The sequence below is a fragment of the Ambystoma mexicanum genome, chromosome 5p (genome assembly GCF_040938575.1).
Source record: "Ambystoma mexicanum isolate Mex_15411 chromosome 5p, UKY_AmexF1_1, whole genome shotgun sequence".
In the NCBI taxonomy this organism is placed as follows: domain Eukaryota; kingdom Metazoa; phylum Chordata; class Amphibia; order Caudata; family Ambystomatidae; genus Ambystoma; species Ambystoma mexicanum.
Genome location: NC_090930.1, coordinates 687465196 through 687489890, shown reverse-complemented (window position 1 = coordinate 687489890; position 24695 = coordinate 687465196). Strand labels below are relative to the sequence as shown.

General features: G+C 50.1%; 1 protein-coding gene across 2 annotated transcripts in view; it reads right to left on the bottom strand.

Moving 5' to 3' along the window:
- NUP62CL (nucleoporin 62 C-terminal like) overlaps positions 1–24695 on the bottom strand; it is a 724508-nt gene that overhangs the window by 419841 nt on the left and 279972 nt on the right. For both annotated transcript variants that reach the window (XM_069613059.1, XM_069613058.1), the window contains exon 5: positions 3766–3936. In XM_069613059.1, the coding sequence (XP_069469160.1) occupies positions 3766–3936 (171 nt within the window). The remainder of the gene's footprint in view (positions 1–3765; positions 3937–24695) is intronic.

Genomic DNA, 24695 nt, shown 5'->3' with positions numbered 1-24695 from the left:
TGCCAGGTTTGTCAAACCCAATATAAGGGCAGCTTTTAAAGGCCTAGTACAATCTTAGCCTAACAATCTTCACGGTTTGCCGTACAGTAGTATGGAACACACTACCCAGGTAGTGGTTTCTGAAACGCATCATAATCCCAGCAGATTCCCATGTTATGCATTGGTCCAATATGCTTTAAGTATATAACCTTCTAGTAGAGTCGCACAGTGCACAATTCCAGCATAGCGCAGTCTTATATTGCACAATGTTGGTACACTGCCACTATGCTACTGCCCAATGCCAGTTTACTTTTATGGTACTGGAAAATAATTCCAGTAGATTTCCCAGTTTGCATAATTCCAGTCTATTTGCAGTTTGACCTTCCTGGTGGGATCATGCCAGTAGATTTCCAATTTGAACAGGCCGTGCTACTTCCACTATGGCAATTCCCTATACGGTCCCACTTTGCAAATTAGAATTTTACCGGTGTAAGACTAGATCTATTTACTCAAACTGGACATATATACGCGATTATTTTTTTTATTTGTGTTGAGTTCAAAGGAACTTTTACAAAATCAATAAATACACAAATTCATATACACAATGTTTAGCTTATTGTTCAAACATTTTCACAAGTTAACATACGGGAATTTTGCAAATCGCAATCCCGGTAAATTACTAGATGTAAAAATCGCAGGGTACTAACTCCTTTTCACACATTTACTGCAGACTCCCAGATTGACAACCCCAGTATGCACATAGTTTGGCAACTGAAATATACATTAATAATGCTGGCTTCACAAAATGTTCGGCATTCTAGATTTGGCAGTGCCAGTAAAGTTTACCATTCCCAGACACCTTAGTATATTGAGAGCATGGCAACCCAGTTAAGTCATTTGGCACAACCTTCGCGTCCTCTCTGAATGTCACCATTAACATATCCTAAATCTATTTGTAAGGTCATATATTGTGCATACACGACCTTAAACGCATTTCTAAGCTTTCAAATCGAATTATTAGGAACGTAGACTAAGTATTTTTAGCGAATTAGCACGTGTTCCGAGATGGCAAATACTATGTCAGAACACATGGTAAATTCACAAACAGTACCCTAATAATGACCTTGCACTTAGTAAACATGTTATCTGTAAAAAAAAAATACGGTGCAAGTTAGTCTATCCACACGATTACATTAGGTATACTGATATAGCAAAAATACATCTATTCTTTTTACTATGTCTATGATTAACGTAATAGTGTGCACAGTCTAACTTGCACACGTTTAAGCTTTGCAATTTATTTACTAGTTATATGCATGTTATTTAAACACATTTTGTGAATCTATAACGCATTCTGAGATGGTAATATCACCATTTTGAATACGCTGTAAATTCACACAGTACTTAAATAATGGCCCTACACCTAGTAAATACATGACAAAATGCAAAACCGTGTACAAGCCAGGCTTTGCAGGCTGTTTATTACAGTAAGCATCACCATCGTACAAAGACTTCAAGCCACCCGTGGGTGGACACAAGTCTTTACTATATCTATGTTTAATGTAAAAGTGTGAATAGACTAACTTGCATAGGTTTTTAAGCTGTCATGTATTTGGCATTTGCAGACTATTCAAGAACATCCGAAAGTATGGGCACATCGCCTCAGATAGCCCTGCAAATTCACAGACATTACTAAAATAAAATGATCCCATGGCCAGATTAAAGACATGGCAAATTTTAACAATCTGTGCATGCTAAGCCATGTGCACTATTATATTATGCATAGACATGGCAAAAAGACGTTAGTAAGCAAGGGTGCAGTGAAGCCCTTTTACTATTTCTAGGATAATAACCAGAAGGGCCATGTGCAGTTTTTAATAAAACACTGTGATGGCGACGTTGCCAGTCACAGTCTGATGGTCCAGTTCACCGCAGTCATCACATGTGAAAGGTTTGGTTTGCCATTGTGTGCTATTGGACACTGTATTAGGTCAACTGATATTTGCAACTTTATGCAATATTTACTGTTTTAGGAATTATGCAATGCCCCACGCCTGTGACTATTTCTGACGTTAGTCACACTAACCGGCACGCAAGCGCCCTCATGTGCCTGGAAGTTTGCTCAGGTGTAGGTAATTGTATGCAGGGGACCACTAACGTTTGCAATGATGTTTTGCTGGTCACTTTCATGCACATTTCAACACTCCCAAATCAGAATCCAATTGTGATGAGTAAAAGAAAGTGAAGTCGCTTTTACTCGCTGCTTTGTGACATGCTACCTGCAAATTACGCTTTTCCATGCAGCGGTGTATAGTGGATTCCTATGAAATCCGCTTATTTACCAGGTGGTAATCAAAACCAAGTGCTGGTCCAAGACTGGAGGAAAGATAAGCAGAGATGAAAACTAAGCTTTGCTGCCCTCCTACATCTTAGAAAGGCAGTAAAATGAGTGTAAAATGAAAGTGTAAAGGTGATTTTACTTTCAACTCCACTCAATCGAAAATGACACCCATTGTATTTTCCAGCATCTTTAACCATTTTACTACATAAAACACCACTTTTTAAGAGGCATGGCTAGAAATGTATTCGTGGGTCGATGCACCCTTTACCTACAGGGAGAGATCGGATAGACCTGTGGGGATGTGGTTGCCTTTACGATTTGGTGGATGACTTTACTGTGCAACCCATTGATGGTGTGTTGCGTGCCTTACCTGTGAACCAATCCTGGTTTTAACCACAGGGGCAAGTGCTGCGGTTACTGGGGCTAGTCCTGATCTTTGGACTCTGCCCTCTTGTTGTGACGTCTGAGTTAGTAATTCTACCTAGGTTTTCAATTGATTTACAGCGGTTTTAGCTGCAGAAGAGAAGGCGAAAAATCCCACTAACATGTCAAAACATCACGGCTATTTAACATCGCTTATGGGAAAGCCGTGTATCCCACTGTCCAGCACTAGACTAGAGTGTATCCAGTCTAGAATACATATTGGGAAAGCTGTGTAGTGAGATTAAGTAGGCCTGTGTTTTTTTATCGTGGCAGTCATATTGATGTCCATACTTCTTCCTACACATGAAAGGCCTACTTACTTCGGTGTTGAGCACAACTATCTAGCCCTGCAAGGCCGACATCTACCAGAACAGGCCACCTCTTTGTGTATGCAGCAGACCGCATAGTAGATTTACTTTCTCGCGATTATATACAACTGAAAAGTCATTACAAACCGAAGTAAGGGACTACAATTACAAAGGTGAAACCCCAGAGAGAAAATTAGAATAACATTTGGAAAAGTCTGTAACATTGGCATAGAAAAGGGCGAGGAAAACGTGAGAGCAGTTACGGATTACTTGGTGCCTTTGAAGTGTTCTGGGGGTATTAACAAGAAACACACTTCGTTCACTCTTTCGTAGCAAAAAAAGGCAAGAGAGGGATTGTTGATGTAGACACAGAGACCCATGCAGTTTGAAGCGTCTGATTGTAAGAAACGCACAGAAATAGATATTTATCAGGAACAAACAGCAATGGATCAATCCACCAAACAAATCGATCGATATGGGTCTGCCTTTCCTGCGCCAACCCATATACCATGCATGTAACCCTCTGGATCACCTCCTTCCTTATCCTGCCAATAACATCCATATCATTGTAACCTGTAGCCCCTCTGCACGGAGCTCATTTACAACATAGCACATATATTTATACACACAAATACAACTCATCACTAACAGAAACTTAAAATAAACAAAACCCCTTGATATTTACAGGGTTAAATTGTGGAACTGGTGACTTACGTGACAACCCTGTGGAGGTAGTTGAAGGTCCAACTGTGGCAGTGGGCAGTGATGTGGAACTTGCAATGGAGGAAAAAAGTGAGGGTCCAGAAGATGAAAGGAGGGAGGACAGTCCTGTGGCTGGTGCTGCAGTTGAGGCGGCTACTGCAGCTGTAGGCGCGGGTGGGGCGGCTGGAATAAACACATAAAACGATATATTAACTACTTTTTGTAGGACTGGTCTTCAAATTTGAAGTCTTTACCTGAAGTACTGTAAACAAACTAGTTCTGTGATCTCTATTCCTTAGTAACAAAGGTTTGGTGACCTCTTCTTTTACAGGTTAGCTCTGTGACCAAGGAAACAATTCCACAGGTGGCAACGCAGGTTGCTTTAGGATGAAAAGGACAGTAGAAAACTGGGAGGCGAGAAATTTAATAGGAGCAGCGATTGAAAATCAGTGTGGTTGCTCTGTGACTAAGCAACATCAGTGTAAAAGGTGGTTGAAATCATGAACTTAATTCCAAGAGCCAAAGTAAAAAAGGGAAAAGGGGTATCTTCGAACGGACATCAGTAAACACCTTGTAGAACCATAATGTGGTCATAAACAGACGAACAAGTTACTTACCCCTGGTAACGTTCTTTCGACTGGATGTTACTCCCACGTATTCCTCATCTTTGACAAGTAATGTCCCGCTTCAGAATTATTTTTGGCAGAGGGCGCTGTGTGTCGTCGGCATCGAGCCAATGTCCCTCGAAGGCCTCCATCGAGGGTAAGGTCATCGAAGAGCATATACAGCTCGCGCAGCGCCCGTTGGCCACAGTTCTATTTTTCCCCTCCTCTTGCAGCAGAGATGCCCATAAATATGGGCATGATAGTGCTCAGCCTTGGTGGAACAGAAGCTGTAACATGGGAAATTCTACAAAGGGGTAGGTTGGGAGGGCGATGAGGAACACGGTTGAAAGAACGTTACCTGGGATAAGTAACTTGTTCTTAAAATGGATTATGTCCTCCCACATATTCCTCATCTTTGACGGACTCCCAAAGCAGAATTATGATTGGAAGAGGGCGTATAATTAGTATTTAAACATTTGAGGGGAGAGCAAAATATTGCTTTGCCAAATGTACCACCCTGAGCATGGGAAGCGTCCAGACAGTAATGTTTTTTAAACGTTTGAATGGAAGTCCACGTTGCAGTAAAGGCTATAGATGTAGCCATGCCCCGGGTAGAATGACCATGCAAACCGTCAGGAGGCTCTTTACCTGCTAGTCTGTAGCATTCTGATGCCGTGAGGGTTATCCCTTTTATGAACTGAATCACCAGTGGTATTTTGAAGTAGAAGCATACCCCCGAAGAGTGCTTAAAGATCGATAGCGCTTCCGGAAGTCCGGAAGTCCGGAAGTCCGGAAGTCCGGAAGGAAGGAAGGAAGGAAGGAAGGACCGAAGTTTTACACAGAAGGAACAAGTTACTTACCTGTAACTGTTGTTCTCCAGCATGGGTCTGGCATGGATTCACATGCTCATGCATATTCCCCGTCGTCAGGCTGGGATTCCTCGGTAAAGAAAAATCAGTATCAGTTTCGTTTCTGAACTGTCTTTCGTAGTAGTAACCAATCACTGATCTCTGCGTCATACTGACCACAGCCAATGACTGCCCTCTACCTAAGCCCCGCCTCTGGCAGCCATCTTCAGATTTGGTAGCACGTGAAGTGGTAGTATGACCAAGTGAAGAGCTGCAGAGGGGTAGGCGGGAGGGTTCGCATGTGAATCCATGCCAGACCCATGCTGGAGAACAACAGTTACAGGTAAGTAACTTGTTCCTTCTCCAGCATGGGGGTCTGGCATGGATTCACATGCTCATGAATATCAGAATAAATAGCAGTACACACATGCACAACCACGGGGGGTGGCAAAAGGCTCAACATTAAGCAATACAAAAAACTCAACATTAAGCATCTCTTACCTCCTCACCAGGCTCACCTTAAGCGAACAGGTTGCGCAGCACTGCTTGGCCGACTCTGGACTCCTCCCTGGAATCCCGATCGACGCAGTAGAATTTCGTGAAGGTGTGCGTCGACCTCCACGTAGCAGCCCTGCAGATGTCCAGCAGGGGCACACCAGATAAGAACGCCGTAGTAGCAGTAATCGCTCTGGTCGAATGGGCTCTCGGAACGGCCTGGCAGCGGTCGGTTAGCCAACCGGTGGCAGTGCATGATGCAGCCGGAGAGCCATCTGGAAATAGAAGAGTTCGAGAGAGCCTTCCCTTGATTCACAGGTCCAAAGTTCACGAATAGCTGTGATGTCCTCCGAAAACTCTTTGTGCGGTCCACGTAGAACTTCAGCGCTCTAGCCACATCCAGCGAGTGCAAAGTCCTCTCGGCCGGCGACGAAGGAGACGGGAAGAAGACAGGTAACACCAAGGGCTCGTTAAGATGGAAGTCCGACGGCACCTTGGGCATAAAGGAGGGGTGCGTCCTAAGCACCACCCTCGAGGCATGGAAAGTCAAGTACGGTGCTTTGCAGGATAGGGCCTGGATCTCTCCCACTCATCGTGCGGAGGTAATGGCCACCAGGAATGCAGTCTTCCACGACACAAACTTCATCGGTGCGGAGTGCATCGGCTCGAATGGGGGCCCCATGAGCCTAGTCAGCACCACTTTAAGTTCCCACGCCGGGGCCTTCACCGGCGGGAACGACCGGAACAGTCCTTTCATAAACTCTTTCACCAGTCGATGGGACCACAGGGACGTCCGTCCTGTGGTTCTGGTATATATGGAGATCGCTGCCAGATGAATCTTAATGGAGGCATGGGCTAGCCCAGCCTTTGCCAGCGATAGCAGGTACGGCAGCACCTGAGGGGCCGTAATCCGTAGGGGGTTGATCTTCTGTGCTCAGCACCAGATAGAGAACCTCGTCCACTTGTGACCGTAGCATTTGAGAGTCGAGGACGCCCTGGCCTTTGCAAGAACCTCTCTGCAGTCGGCCGGCATATCGTACCCTCTAAACTCTAGCGCTGCAGGAGCCAGGCCGGCAGGTTCAGCGACGCCGGGTCGTGGTGGAAGATGGCGCCTCCTTCTCTGGAGAGAAGATCCGCGTCCGCCGACAGCTTGATGTATGGGGACGTTGACAATTCCAGAAGGTCCGGGAACCAGATCTGCCTCGGCCACGCCGGTGCGACGAGGATCATCCTGCACCGGGACCTCTTGAGCCGGTTGATGAGTCGAAGCAGCAACGGCAACGAAGGGAACGCATACAGGTATAGGCCGTCCCAGGGGAACACGAACGCATCGCCCATGCTTCTCGGCTGGGGAAACCTGCTGGTGAACCTCTTGCACTTCGAGTTCGTCGCTGTTGTGAATAGGTCGATTTGGGGTTTGCCCCATCGTTGGAAGAGTTGATCCACCTGATCCTGGCGCAGTTCCCACTCGTGACACGCGCGCAGCTCCCTGCTGAGCGAGTCGGCGATGGTGTTTCTTTCTCCTGCCAGGTGGAAGGGAACCAGGAACATCCCCTGGGCGACCGCCCAGTGCCACAGATCCTGTGCCTCCTTGGATAGGGCTGGGGATCTGGTGCCTCCCTGCTTCCGTATGTAAAACATTGTCGTGGTGTTGTCCGTGAAGATCCGCACCACCTTGCCTTTGAGTGACGGGAGGAACGATTTGAGAGCCCAGAACACGGCTCGGAGTTCCAGGACGTTGATGTGCAGGAGCCTCTCCTCCGGGAGCCAGAGGCCTCTTGCGTGGAGATCTCCGGTGTGGGCGCCCCAACCTTCCAGGGAGGCGTCCGTTGTCACCGTCTCCTGGTACGCCGGCGTCTGAAAGTCCTTGCCCGCCGTGAGGTGCGCTCGAACGCCCCACCACTGAATCGCCCGCCGGAACACCTTGTTGAGGGGGACCCTGTCTTCGAAGGTGCCCGTCGCCTGCATCCAACGGGCGTCGAGAAATTCTTGAAGAGGGCGCATCCGTAGTCTGCAGAGGCGCACCAGGTAAATGCAAGAGGACATCATCCCCAGGAGGGACTTGATGGACCTCACCCTGGCCACGTCCGTGGCTAGCAGACGCTGCACTTTGCCTAGAATGGTCTTCGTTCGTTCTTCCGATGGTGCCGCCAGGCGCCTCACTGTATCGAGCTTCGCTCCCAGAAACAGGGCCACCTGCGACGGCACCAGGTGGGACTTTGGGTAATTTATGGCGAATCCCAGGTCTGTGAGTAGCTGGACGGTCCTCGCAGTGTGTTCGACGGCGAGTTCCCTCGTCCTTGAGCGGATGAGCCAGTCGTCCAGGTAGGGGTAGACGTGGATCCCCTGCAGGCGCAGCCGCGCCGCCACAGGTGCTACGCACTTGGTAAAGACCCTGGGGGCCGACTTCAATCCCAACGGCAGTGCTCTGAATTGGTAGTGGCGTCCCTGGATGACGAACCTGAGAAAATTTCAGTGACTTTTGAGGATGGGAACGTGGAAGTATGCATCCTCCAGGTCCGACGACGATAGAAAGTCGCCTTCCTCCAGCTGTCCCAGTACGTGCTGGAGGGTGACCATCCTGAACTTTTGTGACCTGATGTATTTGTTCAAAAGACGAAGGTCCAGGATGGGGCGCCAGCCGCCCGTCTTCTTCCTGACGAGGAAGTACCTTGAGTACACGCCGGAGCCCCAGAGTCTCTTCGGGACAAGCTCGATGGCGCCTTTTCTGAGCATTGCCCGTACTTCCAATAGCAGTTGAGGGGCGTGACTTTCCTTCCTGGCCACAGGTGGAACGTGAGGGCACTTCTTCAGGAATTCGATAGAGTGTCCTCTTGCCAGGGTATCCAGCACTAAACGGTCGGTGGAGATGGACTTCCACACGCCGACGAACTTCGTCAGCCGGCCTTCCACCGAGGTGCTTTGGTGGGGGCCCCGAGACCACGGCCGGTTCAGTCCTGCTTGGAGGTGGTGGCATTACCGCCCTGGCCACCTTGCCGACGGCGGCGAGGCGTTCCCTGCTTGCCGCGACCCCTGTAGGCCTCCTGAGACGAGGAGCGTGCCGCCTGGCGGTAGGATGACGAGCCACCGCTGGATCCCTTGGAGGCACCCTGTCTGCCTCCGGAGCTCCGAAAGGGCCGTCGTTGCTGAAGGGCTCCTAGGGCGCGGGCCGTCTCCGTGTCCATCTTTATGGCTTGGAGGGATTCGTCCACCGCCTTCCCGAACACGTTGCTGCCGTCGAACGGCATGTCCAACACCCTGGTCTGGACGTCCCAACGGAAGTCGGTCGCCCGAAGCCAACCCCGTCGTCGTAGGCAAACACCGTTGCCCAGCTGGCGGAACCCGGTATCGGCAATATCGGTTGCCACCGTTATGGCGTGGTCCGACGCCACCTCGCCTTCCTGAAGTATTTCCAGGGCCTCGGACCTCTTGTCGTCCGGTAGGAAGTCCAATATGGGGGCCAGCTTAAACCAGAGCTCCCTGTCGTAACAGGCCATGATCGCCAGGGCGTTGGCCGCTTTGATCGTCGTCGACGCCGACAAAATGACCCAACGCCCCATGGCGTCCAACTTCTTTCCCTCACCGTCCGGCGGGGAATTCGACGTCGAGGCTCCTGACCCCGCCGCTTTCTTCTTCACCGCCGCCGAGACGACCGAGTCTGGCGTTGGCTGGGCCCTGAGGCACAAGGGAGCGGTTTCGGGGACCCGGTACTTCTTCTCGTACCGATCCCGTTTGGCTGGTGCCGTGGAGGGGTTCTTGAGAACCGACAGGCCCTCCTCCCAGATGTCATCGATCAGAGGCACCGCGATGACAGTCTTCCTCTTGGCCTCCCGGCGCTGATAGAGGAAACCTTCCTTTTTCTGCTCCTCCGGGCAGAGCTGGAACAATTCGGACGCCCTGGCGATCATGGCGTGGAATGAGCCAATCTCGTCGGGCGGCGAGGCCCGTGCGACGGGAGACCCGTTCCGTCGTCGTCACCGTCGCCCTCAGAACCCGTCGTCGAGCCCATCGCACCGTCATCTCCCGACTCGTGGGAGGATGAGGAGGGAACCGTAGGCCTTACGGGGGCGAGTGGAGGAGAGGGTTGGGTCCTCCGGCGCTTGTTCTGAGGACTTCCCGACAGGCCAGGTTGCGCGTCCTCCGGCCTGGCCCGTGGTAATCTCGTCCTTATCTCAGAGCACAAGGACTGGATCGCAGACAAAATGGCCACCAAGCTATCCTGAGGTCTAGGTTCAGGCTGCGCCGGAAGGGAAGGCTGCTCTTCCTCGCCATCGTCGTCTTCCTCGGGTACCTCCCGAGGATCTTCCTTACAGGATCGAACCTTCTCGAATTGGACTTCGAGATTCCTCACGGCCTCGGTCAGTTCCTCCTCCAAGGCGGACTCCGAGCTCGAGGAGGCTACCGTGCCCCCCTCGCTTATTCCATCATGGTGGCCATGACGATGGGCTGAAAAGAGGATTCCCTCCTTGGCGGCAGCGAAACTCTAGTCCCGGAGGCAGTCTCCGCCCCCGGGGTCTGTGCCGGCTTGGCCAGAGTCGCCGCGATCGCCTCGATAGAGGCCTTTGCCTGCTCGGTAGGGGCCTTCACCACCTTAGGTGAGTCCCGGACCTTCTCCTTAGGGAGAGGGGCGACGCCTCGCTCCCCCTCTTCCGAGATCGGACGGGGCTTCTCCCGAAGCTTACCCGGGGTCTCGGACTTCCTCTTCCCCAAGCCAAGCGCTGGCTCGTGGTTGACGGTGCCGGGGAAGGCGCGCCCTGCCTGGCGACCGAAGAGCCCGACCTTTCGGCGCTCCCGGAGCCAGCGGACTCGCGGCGCTTGGCCTGGTGTTGGGCCCCTGTCGCCGGGGCGCCCGCACAGGACTTAGAAGCCCGCTCGGACCCTTTCTTCTTCTTCTCACCCGTTGAGCCCTTCTCCAACCAGCTGGCAAGACGGGATCGACGGTCCCTCATGGTCCGCTCCGACAAGTTCTTGCAGAACTGGCAGTCCTTTTCTACATGAGTCTTGTCCCATGAAGACAGAGGCATCGCGAATGTTCGTCTTCCTTAAACACATTCTGCAGCCCGCATCCAGGGCAGCTGCAAAACAGCTTGAGTCCGGGTGACGAACTCGCGTCCTGGGCCATCTCGAAGTAGGCCGCAAATCTTCTGGAATCCTCCAAGAAGTTGATTCGACGAAATCTTCACCCTTGAGGGGCGTAGGAAAATCCCATAATGGGTAGCCGTTAACGGGAGTAGAAACGGTGGAGCTTGAGGCTCGATTAACCGAAACAATTTGAAAATTCACCTGAAAAAGCACAAAACACGCAGTAAAAGCTCGAGAGCTAAGCACAAGGACTCCCAACACTTGACCGTGCGGTAAAAATCTGAAGATGGCTGCCAGAGGCGGGGCAGGTAGAGGGCAGTCATTGGCTGTGGTCAGTATGACGCAGAGATCAGTGATTGATTACTACTACGAAAGACAGATCAGAAACGAAACTGATACTGATTTTTCTTTACTGAGGATTCCCAGCCTGACGATGGGGAATATTCATGAGCATGTGAATCCATGCCAGACCCCATGCTGGAGAACAGGAGCAACATTCTTTTCTTTGCACCAGTTGCAAAACTTATTCCAACAGCACAAAGATATTTTTTGCTGGTCTTCTGGCCAAAAGCAACACCTCCAGACGTGTCACAATCCTTGTATCTCAGTCTTTCAGAAACCAGGCATGAAGGTTGAGAGTTTGTGGAAGACACCTCAGAGGACAGATGGACATATACAGAAGGTCCGGGTATCACATCCTCCTGGCCCAATCTGGCGCAATTAAGATCATGCGTTTCCCGAACCTTCTCAACCTCCTGATTACATGAGGAATGACGGGTCCTAGAGGAAACTCTTACAGGAGTGGAAACTCCCAGTCCACCACAAACACGTCTCCTAGAGCTCCTCTTGGAGGAAATTCCCTGGAGCAGTACAGTTCGCACTTCCGGTTGACATCAGTTGCGAACAGATCCACTTGAGGGGTTCCCCAAAGGGTGTAGATCTCCTGAAGGACTTCTTGAGAAAGTTCACACTCGTGAGAGACTGCTCTGCCTGCTCAGAGCGTCCGCCTCAGTTTTCGAATTGCACAGTACTAGAGCTGTATTGCCTCTCTGCACAGTGGTAGTGACCCTACGCCTCCTCTCTTGTTGAGATAGTGCATGGCCACTGTGTTGTCCGTCATTATCAGGACATTCTTTCCCCAGAGGGCAGGAAGGCCTTCAGCGCTAGTCTGATTGCCCTCCAAAAGATCGATGTGCAGTTTTAACTCAGGTGAAGAGCAATGACCGCTGATTGTCAGATCGTTGGAATGGGCTCCCCACCCAGTGAGTGAGGCGTCCGTCACTACGGTTATCTCCGGACCATGGGGGCCAAAAAGGTTCCCCCTTCAGAAAATGTTCCTTGCAGGCCCACCACAGAAGATCCTGTGAGACCCTGTTTGGAATCTGAAGTCGGGCCGACATCTTTCCTGAGAATTGGGACCATTGATTTCTTAGAGCCGATCAAAGGATCTCATTCTCAGGCAGGCCTCTGGCACCAGAAAAATGCAGGATGCCATCTGACCGAGCAACCTCAGAAAATCGAAGGCTGGTAGACTGTGGGCATTCTGAAATTTGGTCACCATCTGTAGAATGTCTTCAACCCTCACCTCGGGTGGCAAACTCTTTCCCAAGGATGTATCTAGCACAGCTCCAATATATTGGAGCGTTTGGGAAGGTTTCATATGCGACTTCTTGTAATTGAAGGAGAAGCCCAGTCTGTGAAGAGGCTAGCAGGTGAGGCTGAGATGATTCAGGACTTACTCAGAAGAACGTGCCCCGATCAGCCAATCGTCCAGATAGGGGTAGACATGAATCCTCCTCCCCCTCTCCTGAGGCTTGCTGCCACTACCGCCATCAGTTTGGTGAAAACCCTCGGGCGGAGGTCAGCCCAAATAGCAGAAACTGAAAATGAGAACAGACAACCATGAACCTCAGGTATTTTCTGTGCTTGAGATGGATTGGCACATGAAAATAAGCATCTTGAAGGTCCAATGACACCAAACAATCCTGTAATTTGAGGGCCTGAAGGATCTGAAATAGAGTGACCATCTTGAACTTGTCCTTCCTGAGGAACTTGTTCAAGTCTCTGAAGTCCAAGATAGGTCTCAGTCCTCTGTCCTTTTTGGGAATCAAAAAATATGGGTATTACCATCCCTTGTTCCTCTCTGCTATAGGTAGGTACAAGTTCTGTAGCACCTTTCTCTACCAGGTTTAAAATCTCCAGCACAAGGAGCTGATCTGGAATCCTCACAGAATGGTTCCCCGGTGGATGTGTTCTGAGGTCTTATAAAAAGGTGGGCTATGGTTGCCAAAGCATCCGAAGTAATGTCTTGCCATTCTTGCAGATGCTAAGACAGTCTCAGGTCTTGAGCCACAGTTCACCAGTGGGAGGCAGAGTGGTTTTGTGGTGGCTGTTGTAGAGGCCGATGGTAATGAGGCTGCGGCTTGAGGTGGCTTTGCACCTCTACCTCGTCCACCACGAGGAAACCTTCTTTGGCCCCTTTGACTTACCGTTCCTCTCGCCCTTCCAAATGAGTAGTAGTAGCGAAAAGATCTACCTCTCCATGGTTGCCCACTAGGACGAAAAGGCTCATGTTGCCTTTGAGGTTTGCAACTTCTCAAGGCTCTCTTCAGACTTGTTGCCAAAAAGAGGAGACCCATCAAAAGGCATGTTTAGAAGCACAGACTGCACATTCGGTGCAAAACCAGATTTCCTCAACCACGCAAATCTGCGCATGACACTGCTGGTAGCCATGGATCTCCTGACGCTATCTGCAGAATCCAAGCGTGATTGAAGGCACTTGCACATGGCTTCTTTGCCGTCCTTAACAGCTAAGAAGCCGTCCCTTTCTACCCCTTCAGGAATGTGCTCTGCCGCCTTGGAGATACAGTCCCACAGAGTATACGAAAACTATTCGAGGGCACAAATGGAGTTGGTAGATTTCAGTGCCATGGTCCCTGCGGGAAATACCTTCCTCCCCATCCATCTAAGTGCTTATCATCCCTGTCAGGATGGATGGTAGGTAGCCGTAGCTGCCTGCACCACCAGACTCTCCGGAGTGGGGTGTTTCAACAGGTAGTCGAGGTTGCGACTGGAGGGGCAGTATATTTTGGCGAGGTTCTTGTCGACTGCCGGATTTCACTCCGGAGTCTCCCAGTTCCTAGCCACCCTTTTTTGCAGTGCCACATGAAAGGGCAAAATGGGATCAGTGTGAGGACCCTTGTCCAGAATGTCCGTTAGGTCGTCTTGGTCATAGGGTAAAGAGGGCCTACCCCAACCCAAATATATGGTAACCTTAGACATAAGCAGACGATAGGAAGAGTCAGCATGATTCTTCTGTTTCAGGCTTTCCAATTCCAGTTCTGGGGAGGTGTCAACCCCACTTGCTGTTGGCAAGTTTTCATAGAAATCTTGCATTCTGTTCTCCTCAGAGATGAAGCTCTGTGGTACATTGGGTGTACCGTATTGTAACCTAAAAGATGCTTTGTCATTATCGTAATGTTCCTCCTCTTCAAAAATATAAGTCAGGGACTTGGAAAAAGTCTTCGGGAAAGGAGCATAAACCTTGTCTGGTTTAGAAACCACAGGCCTTGACGTCGACAATGTTTTCTTTGTCGACGTCGATGCCGCCGACGGCGCGGCTGGCAAACGTGGCGCAGCTGGTGTCAAAGACTTCGGCATCTATGAGGACGTCGACATAGAGGACTTAACAGGCGTCGAGGTCCTGGCGGGCGTCGAAGGAGTGGATGACGTTGACGACCTCAACCTCAATTTATCACCACGTTTCTTGTGATCCTTGGCCTTCCCAGACCGGGGCCATGACGGCTCCCGATGGGGATCAGGTCATTTACCTGTGCACGAGGACGCATACGTTTTTGACCGGGAACTCCCCTTTCCTGCTTCATCCGAAGGCACGGTCAGAGCATTGATTTGCTTATCAAACATTTTTAACATCTCGACCCTGAAAGCTTCCCATTCACCTGGAATCAAATTTTTTGGAGGGACATGCAACCCTTTTAGGGGAATCGTCCGAATAAGATCACGACAAAGGGGAAGTAGAAAGGAGTCTTGAACAAGTTGTTGGATCCTCATATTCTGATGAAGTAACTAACATCATTGGATCCATTGATAAAAAAAAAGGTACTACCCTCAGATTACGTCTCATTACAGTAACATGCGTGCATATGTTCCAACTGTACCCATTGTGTCCGTGTTAGGCAAGATTGTATGCAGTACCCTGTGGGAGACTGCACCAGCCTTGTCCTCCTGGCAATAGTTAATCCAACATTTGGTATAAGCATGTACTACACAAGTTGGTAGGGTAACTGAGCAGCCAGGCTCATCTCAAGAGGGGTCAATGTGAGCTGTAGGGTTTTTACAGAGATTCACACCGACAAGTATCCAAATAAACACTTACTCTCAAGGATTCTTGATTAAACTATTATTTATCAATTTAACAGTCAGTTGAATAAGCCTTCTTTAGAACGGAGCAAATATGTGTATCACACAAATATACTTCAAAACTACACATTCTAAGTTTCAATAAATCAGTAGATACCCATTTGGGATGGCATACAGACACTTCCTAAACCATGAAGTGACATAAATAACTAGGACACTGTGGACATTGATAGATAACTGGTACATTTAGAGCAATACTGTGTTTAGTGTCGAAAGGAAAAGAGGAGGGAATAAAACAATGGTTAAAAATGTTGTTAAGCAGGTACATACTTTTTGAACCCGTAATTAATCCTTTCCTGAGGAACAGTAAAAGCACAAAGTCAGAGGTAAGAAGAGTCTTTCAGGGAGCCAGGCCAGCCAATGTTAGTTGAGCAAATGTCTAGGTGAGCTGAAGCACTTCTGATAAATAAAAGTTCTTGCACAATGTTTTTGTAGAAAATGACATCACTGTAGGGCCACAAGCTGGGAGGCTTGTGAGGGGCAAAGCTGCAAAACAACTCTGCAAAAGCAACCAAGACAAGTCTCAACTGAAAGCTAGCAAGGCTACACAACAAGAGGTAAGTCCCCTTAGTTTTACAGTAGCTTTGGTTTGAAGAAATTGGTTCCAGCTGGCTTCTGTTCCTGTGTAGGTCTACAGATCCTGTTCCTGGGCCTCAGTCATGGGGACAAGAGGGAGGACATCTGGGAACTCCTGTTCTACGAATGGAATGTTGGCGGCAGCAATGGGCAAACTTGAGATCAGCAGCACTTCGTGCTTTCAGCTACTTGTGGCTCTCCCAAAAACCACTGCTGCGGTTCTCAGATAACTTTATGGACTTTCCTCGCATCTGGGGTCCAGCACTCTGTTGAGGTGGCTCAGCTTAGTCAGTCCTGCTTCATGGGAGTCCGGAGGATCTTCCTGGAGCTCATGTCCGACTCAAAAATGAGACACTCGATTCTGGTGTTCCTCTTCCTGGCAAACGGTTCCTGCAGCAGCAATGAAAGTACAGCCAGCTCCGAGAGGATGTCCAGACGAGTTCACTTTCGGGTTGATTGGTTCCACCAACCCAAGAGGAGAAGAACAATTTACTTACCAACTGGTAACGTCCTTTCGATTGGATGTTCCTCCAACGTATTCCACATCTTTGACATGTAATATCCACAGCTGTGTAGTTCGGAAACTTTTTCGGCAGAGGACGTCCTGCGTCGATGGCGTTGGGTCGATGTTCCTCAAAGGGCTCCGTCGAGGGCGGTGTAACCGATGTTATAAATAGGACGCACAGCGCCCGTAGCCTCAGTTTATGTCCCCCTCTCCCCCCCATAACGTGTGGCACCAATCCAGTGCCTGCTTGACTGCACATAGCCTTGCGGAAAAGTAAGCTGCAATCGCATAGTAAATTCTCCAGAGGGGCAGGTTGTGGAATATGTTGGAGGAACATCCAATCGAAAGAACATTACCAGTTGGTAAGTAACTTGTTCTTCGAATGGATTGTGTCCTCCAAAGTACTCCACATCTTTGACAGACTCCCAAAGCAGTACGAGAAAATGGAGGTGGGAAAAGAATTTAGAGTACCCAATCAGATAGCGGAATAAAGAACGGCCGTACCAAAGGCCATATCTTGACCATAGCTCATATCCAGGGAATAATATTTAACAAAGGTGTGGATAGAAGCCCATGTGGCTGCATCACTAATATTCCTAATAGGAACTACTCGTTGTAGGGCTGTGGAAGTAGCCACACCCCCAGTAGAATGAGCGTGCAGCCCTTCAGGAGGGTCCTTACCCGCCAATTGGTAACATTCAGTAATGGGGAGGCACATCCACCTGGACAAGGTCTGTTTGGTAACAGCCTGCCCCAATCGGTGTCCAGCATATCCCAGAAAGAGTTGATCGTCCACTCGGACCTTGGACATCCTAGAAATATAAAAGCTCAGAGCTCTCCTAGGATCCAACCTATGGAGTCGCTCCTTTTCCTTACCAGGAGGAGGAGGAGGAGGATAGAAAGAAGGAAGAACCACTTTCTGGCTCAAATGAAATTCAGATACAACCTAAGGTAGAAAGGAAGGACGTACCCTTAGTACAACACTGTCCTTGTGGAAGACAGTAAAGGGAGGCTTAGAGGAAAGTGCCTGCAATTCACTCACTCTGCAAGCGGAAGTAACTGCAACCAAGAACACAGTCTTGAAGTACAATCTCAAAGGTCAAGAGTGCAAAGGTTCAAATGGAGCACCCATTAGAAAATTCAAAACCAAATTAAAATCCCAAACCAGCACCTGGAAAAGGAACGGCGGGAAAACAGTCAGTCCTTTAAAAAATTAAAAGGAATCTTAAAGTAAGAGCATTCTTCAGATGAGCGCCTAAATATAGACAGCGCCACCAGGTAACCTCTAATGGTACCTACTTGAAGGCCACTGTGGGCCAAAGAAAGAAAGACAAAACCATACGAATGGAACACTGAAAAGGATCAACATTTTGTCCTCGGCACCCGTTGCAAAACCTCCAGCACCGGTACAGGGATTTAGTTGCTGGCCTCCTGGCCGAAAGCAACACCTCCAGCACATCATCCGGTAGGTCCCAATCCTTACATCTCAACCTTTCAGATACCAAGCGTGAAGGTTGAGAGTTCTGACCTCTGGATGGAGAACCTGACCCCCACTCCCCAGCACCCCTCGGGCCCTCCCCACCTCTAGAAGGTCTGGGTACCACGCTTTCCTGGCCCAATCCGGAGCAATGAGGATCATGTGGGAAACAAACCTCTAACACTTGAGGAATGATGGGGAATGGAGAAAACGTGTACAGCAGTGGGAATGACCAATCCACTACAAATGAGTCTCCTAAGGCTCCTCTCGGAGGAAATTCCCTTGAGCAGAATCTCTTGTACGAGGCGAAGATCTCCAGAAGGTCTTCCTAAGCCAACTCCCACTCGTGAGAGATCGTGCTCTGCCTGCTCAGAGCGTCTGCCGGCGCATTTTCGTCTCCGGCCAGATGAACTGCCGAGATCGAAATTCACTGCTGGATGGCCCAGAACGAGAGCTGCATTGCCTCTCTGCACAACGGGAATGACCCTACCCCCCCACCCCTTTTTGTTGAGGTAATGCATGGCCACTGTGTTGTCCGTCATGATCAAGACACTCAACCACCGCACAGATGGCAGAAAAGCCTTCAGGGCTAGCCTGATGGCCCTGAGCTCTAACAGATTGATGTGGAGTTTGGACTCAGACGGAGACCAATGACCGGTGGCGGTGAAGTCATTGACGTGAGCACCCCATCCTGTGAGGGACGCATCAGTCACTAAAGTCACCTCCAGCCATGGTTGCCAAAACGGCTCCCCCTTCATCAAGTTCCCTTCGTTGGCCAACCACAGAAGATCCTTGGAGATTGGAATCTGAATGGTATCCGACATCTTGCCTGAGAACTGCGCCCACTGCATCTTGAGGACCCATTGCAGGGATCTCATCATCAGCCTGGCCTCTGGCACCAGAAAAATGCAGGATGCCATGAGGCTGAGCAACCTTAAGAATTTGAAAGCCGGGAGACTCTGGGCATGTTGAAACTTGTCCACCATCTGCACAATGTTCTGAGCCCTCACCTTGGGAGGCGAGCACCTCCCAAAGGACGTGTTCAACACAGCCCTGATGTTCTGGAGCTGTTGAGAAGGTGATCCAATGCTTGTTCGCGAGAACGCGCATGGATCAGCCACTCGTCCAGGTGGGGGTAGACTTGAATCCCCCTCTCGCCTGAGATACGCTGCCACCACCCCAATTAGCTTGGTGAAGACCCCCTGGGCGGAGGTCAATCCGAAGGGCAGGACCCAAAACTGAAAGTGCGAGTCACCAGCTGTAAACCTCAGGTACATTCTGTGCTTTGGATGAATCGGCACATGAAAGTAAGCACCCTGTAGGTCCAGAGACGCCAACCAATCCTGAAGTTGAAGGGCCTGGAGAGCTTGAGAAAGAGACCATCTTGAACTTGTCCTTCCTGAGACGTTTGTTCAACCAACGCAAGTCCAGGATGGGTCTCAATCCCCAGTCTTCCTTTGGGATCAAAAATAAGGGGAATACCATCCCTTGTTCCTCTCTGCTACAGGCACCAGTTCTACAACGCCTTTCTCTAGCAGGGTCAAGATTTCCTGCACAAGGAGCGGATCCGGAAGCTTCAAAGAGAGAATCCCCGGTGGATTGTCGTGAGGCTGCTTTAGGAAGGGAAGACAGTAGCCAGGGGCGATAGTATCCAGAACCCACGCATCCGAAGTAATGGCTCGGCACTCTTCGAGATGCTGAGACAGTCTGCCCCCAACCGGCGAACCATGGGACATAGCCTCATGACTCTTTTGGAGCAGCTGTGGCAGCGCCTGAAGGCAAAGAGGCAGCTGCCTGAGCGGCTTTGGCCCCTTTATTTGCCCGACCACCACAGGTACTTTTTCGGTGACACCTTTGACTTGCGGCTCCTCTCTTTCTACCAAAGGAAGAGTAGTAACAAAAAAATCCTCCCCACCACTGCTGTTCCCTAGGACGAAAAGGCAGAGGTTGACGCACAGCTGCGCTTAAAGATTTTGCCACAGCTTTTGAGGTCTGCAACCTCTCAAGGCTCTCGTCAGCACTTGCTGCCACACAAATGCGCGCCATCAAAGGGCATGTTCAAAAGACGGGCTTGCACATCCGGGGCAAAACCAGACTTCCGCAACCACGCAAATCTGCGTATAACGGTGCTCGCAGCCATGGACCGGCTAACACTGTCAGCCGTTTCCAAACCAGACTGAAGGGATTCACACATGGCATCTTGCACGAGAGCAAGGAACCCATCCCTTTCTTTCCTCTCGGGAATATTGTCAGCGGCAAGAGAAACAGTTCCACAGAGTGTGTGAAAATCTTGCCAAGGCAGAAGTGGAGATGGCTGACTTCAACACCATACTCCCCGCAGAACACACCTTGCGTGCCCAACTGTCGAAGCGTTTGTCGTTCCTATCAGGAGGGATGGTAGGGTACGCCGCCTGCCTCGAGGTGGCCGTAGCCACCTGAACCACCAAACTCTCGGGAGTGGGGCGAGACGAAAAGGTAGCTGGGGTCGCTACTGGAAGGGCAGTATTTTTTGGTCAACGATTTGTTAACAGCCGGAAGAGATTCCGGTGACTGCCAAGCAGCTGCCACCTTTTTTTGTAAAGTCAGATGAAAAGGTAGCACTGGGTCAGGGAATGGACCTTGATCTAAAATGTCCGTTAGATCATCTTGCACAAAAGCTTCAAGAGGACTGGACCAGCCCAGATACTCTGTGACCCTAGCAATGAGCCGCCTGTAGGACGCAGAGACTCAGGCCTGCCAAATTCCACTTCCGGAGAAGTATCCAAACCACTGGCATCATGAAAAGTTTGCCTCAACTCTTCCAAGTGGCTGTCTCCTGAAAAGACAGGAGCTACATCAGGCTCAACAGGGTCCAGATCGAAGTCTGACCTCTCCTTCTACTCATATATGTCATCCAGAGGGAGGTAAAAACCCTGCCTCGGAACAGAAGAGGGTCTGGAGTCCACCACCAGACTCACAGACTTTGAAGTAGCCTTCCTAGGAGGATACATAGCATCAGAGATCTCCATCGGTAAATCTCGGGCAAAAATACCCAAAGGCGTTGAAGGCTCCAACGGCTTCGAGAACGGCGCCAATGGCACCGAGGGCTGGAACAAAGGTACAGCTTCGACATCTGTATCTGACGGACACGACGCAGATGGAGTCGACGTCGACCTTGAGCCCTTGCCCGGTTTCTGCGGTCTCAGGGTAGACGAGGACCGAGTAGCACGTCTCTTGCAACTATCCTGAGCCTTTTCCGAACGGGACCTCAAAGGTTCCCGATGAGTCACGTCGAGGACCCCAGCCCGAAGCCGTGCGAGCCACGGTACAAGACCGTTCCTTGGGGCTTTGTTAGAGGGCGCAGATGGAACTGTGCCCTTCGATTGAAAAAAAAATCGCCAACATCTGCTCCTGAAAATCTGCGATCCATTTGTGCAGTATCTCTGCTTTCCCGTCTAGGTCAGGTAGCTCCAGTTGTGTAGTTGAGGGTTTCGTTAATTCCAGTTGTTCGAATAGGTTGCTTTCTTTGACGTGTTTCCAGTTTCTTTTGGTGACGGTTGTGAGTTTCGGATGTTGGATGTAGGCTTGGGTAGGCAGAGTGATCACGAATCGGATGATGAGATAGTCGCTCCACAGTATTTGTAATGGAGGTGCCGTGGTGATGAGTTTTTCTTTGGCGAAAATTGCGTCTAGGGTGTGTCCTGCCGAGTGCGTTGCTCCTTTGACTACTTGTCGTAGTTTCATGTTGTTGAGTTGTTCAATTAGTGAGTTTTGGGAGTTGGCGTGGCTGTCTTCAAAACCAGATGTTAAAGTCTCCCAGGATGATTAGGTGTTCGTGGTTGATGGCTAAGTTGGTGATGGCTTCTATGAAGTTATCGACAAATGTTGCATCATGTGTCGGCGGTCTGTATACCAGGATGAATGTGATGCTGGTTTGTGGGCACGCTGTTAGGTGTATTACCGTGGTTTCGCAGTTGAGGATGTTGAGTGGTTCGTCAGTTTTTATTTTCAGGTGCTCTTTGAATGCTATAGCGATGCCTCCTCCTTTTTTGATTTTTTTGTTTATTTGTAGGCATTTGAAGTCGGTCGGATGTCAATGCCGTTGTCGTCGAGAAGGTCAAAGATCTCTGTTGAGTGTTTTGACAGGGATCTTGCGTTTATTAGATTGCAGTGAAGTTTGGAGGTGTTTGGTTTGGGCTCTGTCAAGGTCGTCTTCTGCTCGATGTTGAGGTTTCCTTCCTGGTCGGTCACTTGTTGGGCTGTGGGATTCAGGTCGTCAACGTCTTCGAAGAGTTCTTCTAGGTTTTGTCTTGGGTTTTTTGTGTTTGCATCGGGTTCGTCTTCCGGGAGTTGTGGTTGTTGATCGGAAGTTCCTCTTGCTTTGGTGATGTAGGGTGTTATTGCGTTGGTCGTCTGTTGTTTGTGTTGTTCATCCTTCTTCTACTTGCTTGTGTTAGGTTGTTTGATGTTGCTGCTTCTAATGTTGGATTGGATTGCAGTGGAGGCCAGTTGTCTGCGAGGTATGGAGTTAGGTAGAGGGATTTTTCTCTTCTCTCAGAGTTGCTTCGGTTTGTGTTCCTGTCTGTGGGGGACCAGTCTATGGTTGTTGTTCTAAGTTGCTGTTCTGGAGTGTTTGTTCTTTCATCTCTTCGTCTTTTCCTTGGGAGGGGTTGTTTGTGCGGCATTGTAAGATTGAGAGTTGTTTAGTCTTTGTTTGGTGACGTCTAGTTGGTCCTGCCCTGGTTTTGTTATCTTGTGGTGTAGTGGCGGTTGAGGGGGTGTCCGCTCCGTCTGTAGGTGGTGTTCCGGCTGAAGTTGGCGACTCGTGCAGTCGCTGTCCTAGAGGGAGGAGGTGGTAAGGGTTATTAATTTGGGTGTTATCGGTGGCTCTCTTTACTGTCCGTCTTCCTGAGCGCGGTTCACTGTGGTGAGCAGGCTGTGTGGGTTGGGAAGGGTATCTGCTGGTTGGAGGGTGGCTTGGACTTTTGCCTTGTGATGCGAGGGGCCCTGGTCAGAGTGACCCACCGCCGTAATTCACTGGTGGCTTCTGTCTCACTTGAGAGAGAGCTAAATTTGCGAGTGAGCTAGATTTGAGAGTGAACTAAATTTGAGATACCGGTTTAGTGAGAGAGGCTCATCAAATTTGAGACACCTGTACAGTGGGAGAGAGGCCTAACAATGCGGTTTGGAGATCAGACAGTGCAATTTCGGCACAGAGGCCCTGCCTAGTTTGAGACACCTGTATAGTGGGAAGGAAACGTCAGTATTGCACTGGTGATCTCCAAGCTGCCCTATCACTGCAGCTTGGAGATCACCAGTGCAATTTGGTCACAGAGGCCCTGCTAAGTTTGAGACACCTGTATAGTGGAAGAGAGGGTTATCAATGCAGTTTGGAGAACAGACAATGCAATTTAGGCACAGAGGCCCTGCTATCAATGCAGTTTGGGATCACACAATTCAATTTGGGCACAGAGGCCCTGCTATCAATGCAGTTTGGGGATCACACAATGCAATTTGGGCACAGAGGCTCTGCTAAGTTTGAGTGACCTGTATAGTGGGAGAGAGGCCTATCAATGCAGTTTGGAGATCACACAGTGCAATTTGGGCACAGAGGCCCTGCTAACTTTGACACACCACTATAGTGGGAGAGAGGCCTATCAATGCAATTTGTAGATCACGCAATGCAATTTGGGTTACGGGGATTGATCACATTGTTAAACATTGGTTTTGCCAAGTGGTCGGGTTTCTAGGGTAGCTCTGTACCTCTCGCCAACCCGAAGCCCCCTACCTTACTGGTCCTTGTAGATGCTGGTGACGGATGGCTACTGGCTTCCCTGCGGACACTTGCTGACACTTCCTGGAGCCGCCCTTGGCCTTGGCCTTGGGGCTCTTAGCCACAGGGCTGCACGGGCAGAGGGCTGCCCTGGGAGGACTAGTGATGAAGGCCTCGAGGCCCAATCAGAGCAGGGATGGGCTGGTCGGGAGGCGGGAGGGGAAGAGAGACCGGGGGGTCTAGTCTTTGGGCCAAACACACGAGTGCCCAGAGATGGTCTGGCTCACCTCACGCCAGCTTCCCTGCAATGGGTCAATTGGATCAAACTAAAGTGGCGCTCAGGTGCTGGTGCAGCAACACCGAGGCAAGCAGATGCAGCGGCTGGCCTATCAGGGGAGGTGGGAGGGCTCGGGGACGGGAGGAGGAAGGGACGGAGGGGAGCACACGGGGCTGCAGGCACGGCCTGGGGGACTTAAGGGGAGGCAAACATTACCAAAACCGAGGCCCAGGAGGGTCTCTAGAGCACCAAGCTCACCTGAGGCGCCGGAAGCTAAAGTCGGGTCAGCTGACCATTTAAGGTTGCCTCAGTAGCCCTTGCGGCATTAAGCCCTGAGGAGAGAAGGGCTGTGGACTCCTGCTGTTTAGCGAGTGGGCAAGCTGGAGACCCTACAACGCCCTACAACACCTACGATGCTGGACTCCACCTCACCTGCCTTAAGGGCTTGAGCTCAAAAACGTCGAGAAGGTGCAAGCGGAGCGGTCGTCGGCTTACCCATCCAATGATTACACATGAACAAAGTAAGCCAATATTTTTCATGCACATCCAATATAGACTAACAAGTTACTTCTCCCCATGATTGCATTGAATCCAGCGAACTTAAAAGCCGTGTGACATCTAATGTTGCAGCTATGTTCGAAACTGAAGCCGTGGGCGTGCTGACTAATGAGAATGCGATTGTTGAACGCATGGGTAGTGACTCTGGCCTATTGGTTGCACCGCAAGGCGGTTTGCTAGCTACAAACAATGATTTGGTTGAAAATGCTTACAAAATAACCCAACCAATCTGCCTGCTCGTTGGCTCACCGTGTGTTGCCTCCACGGCGCGTCCGGTCTTGGCCGTTTCTGGCGATGGTTGCGCGGTGAGCTCCATTTACATGACGT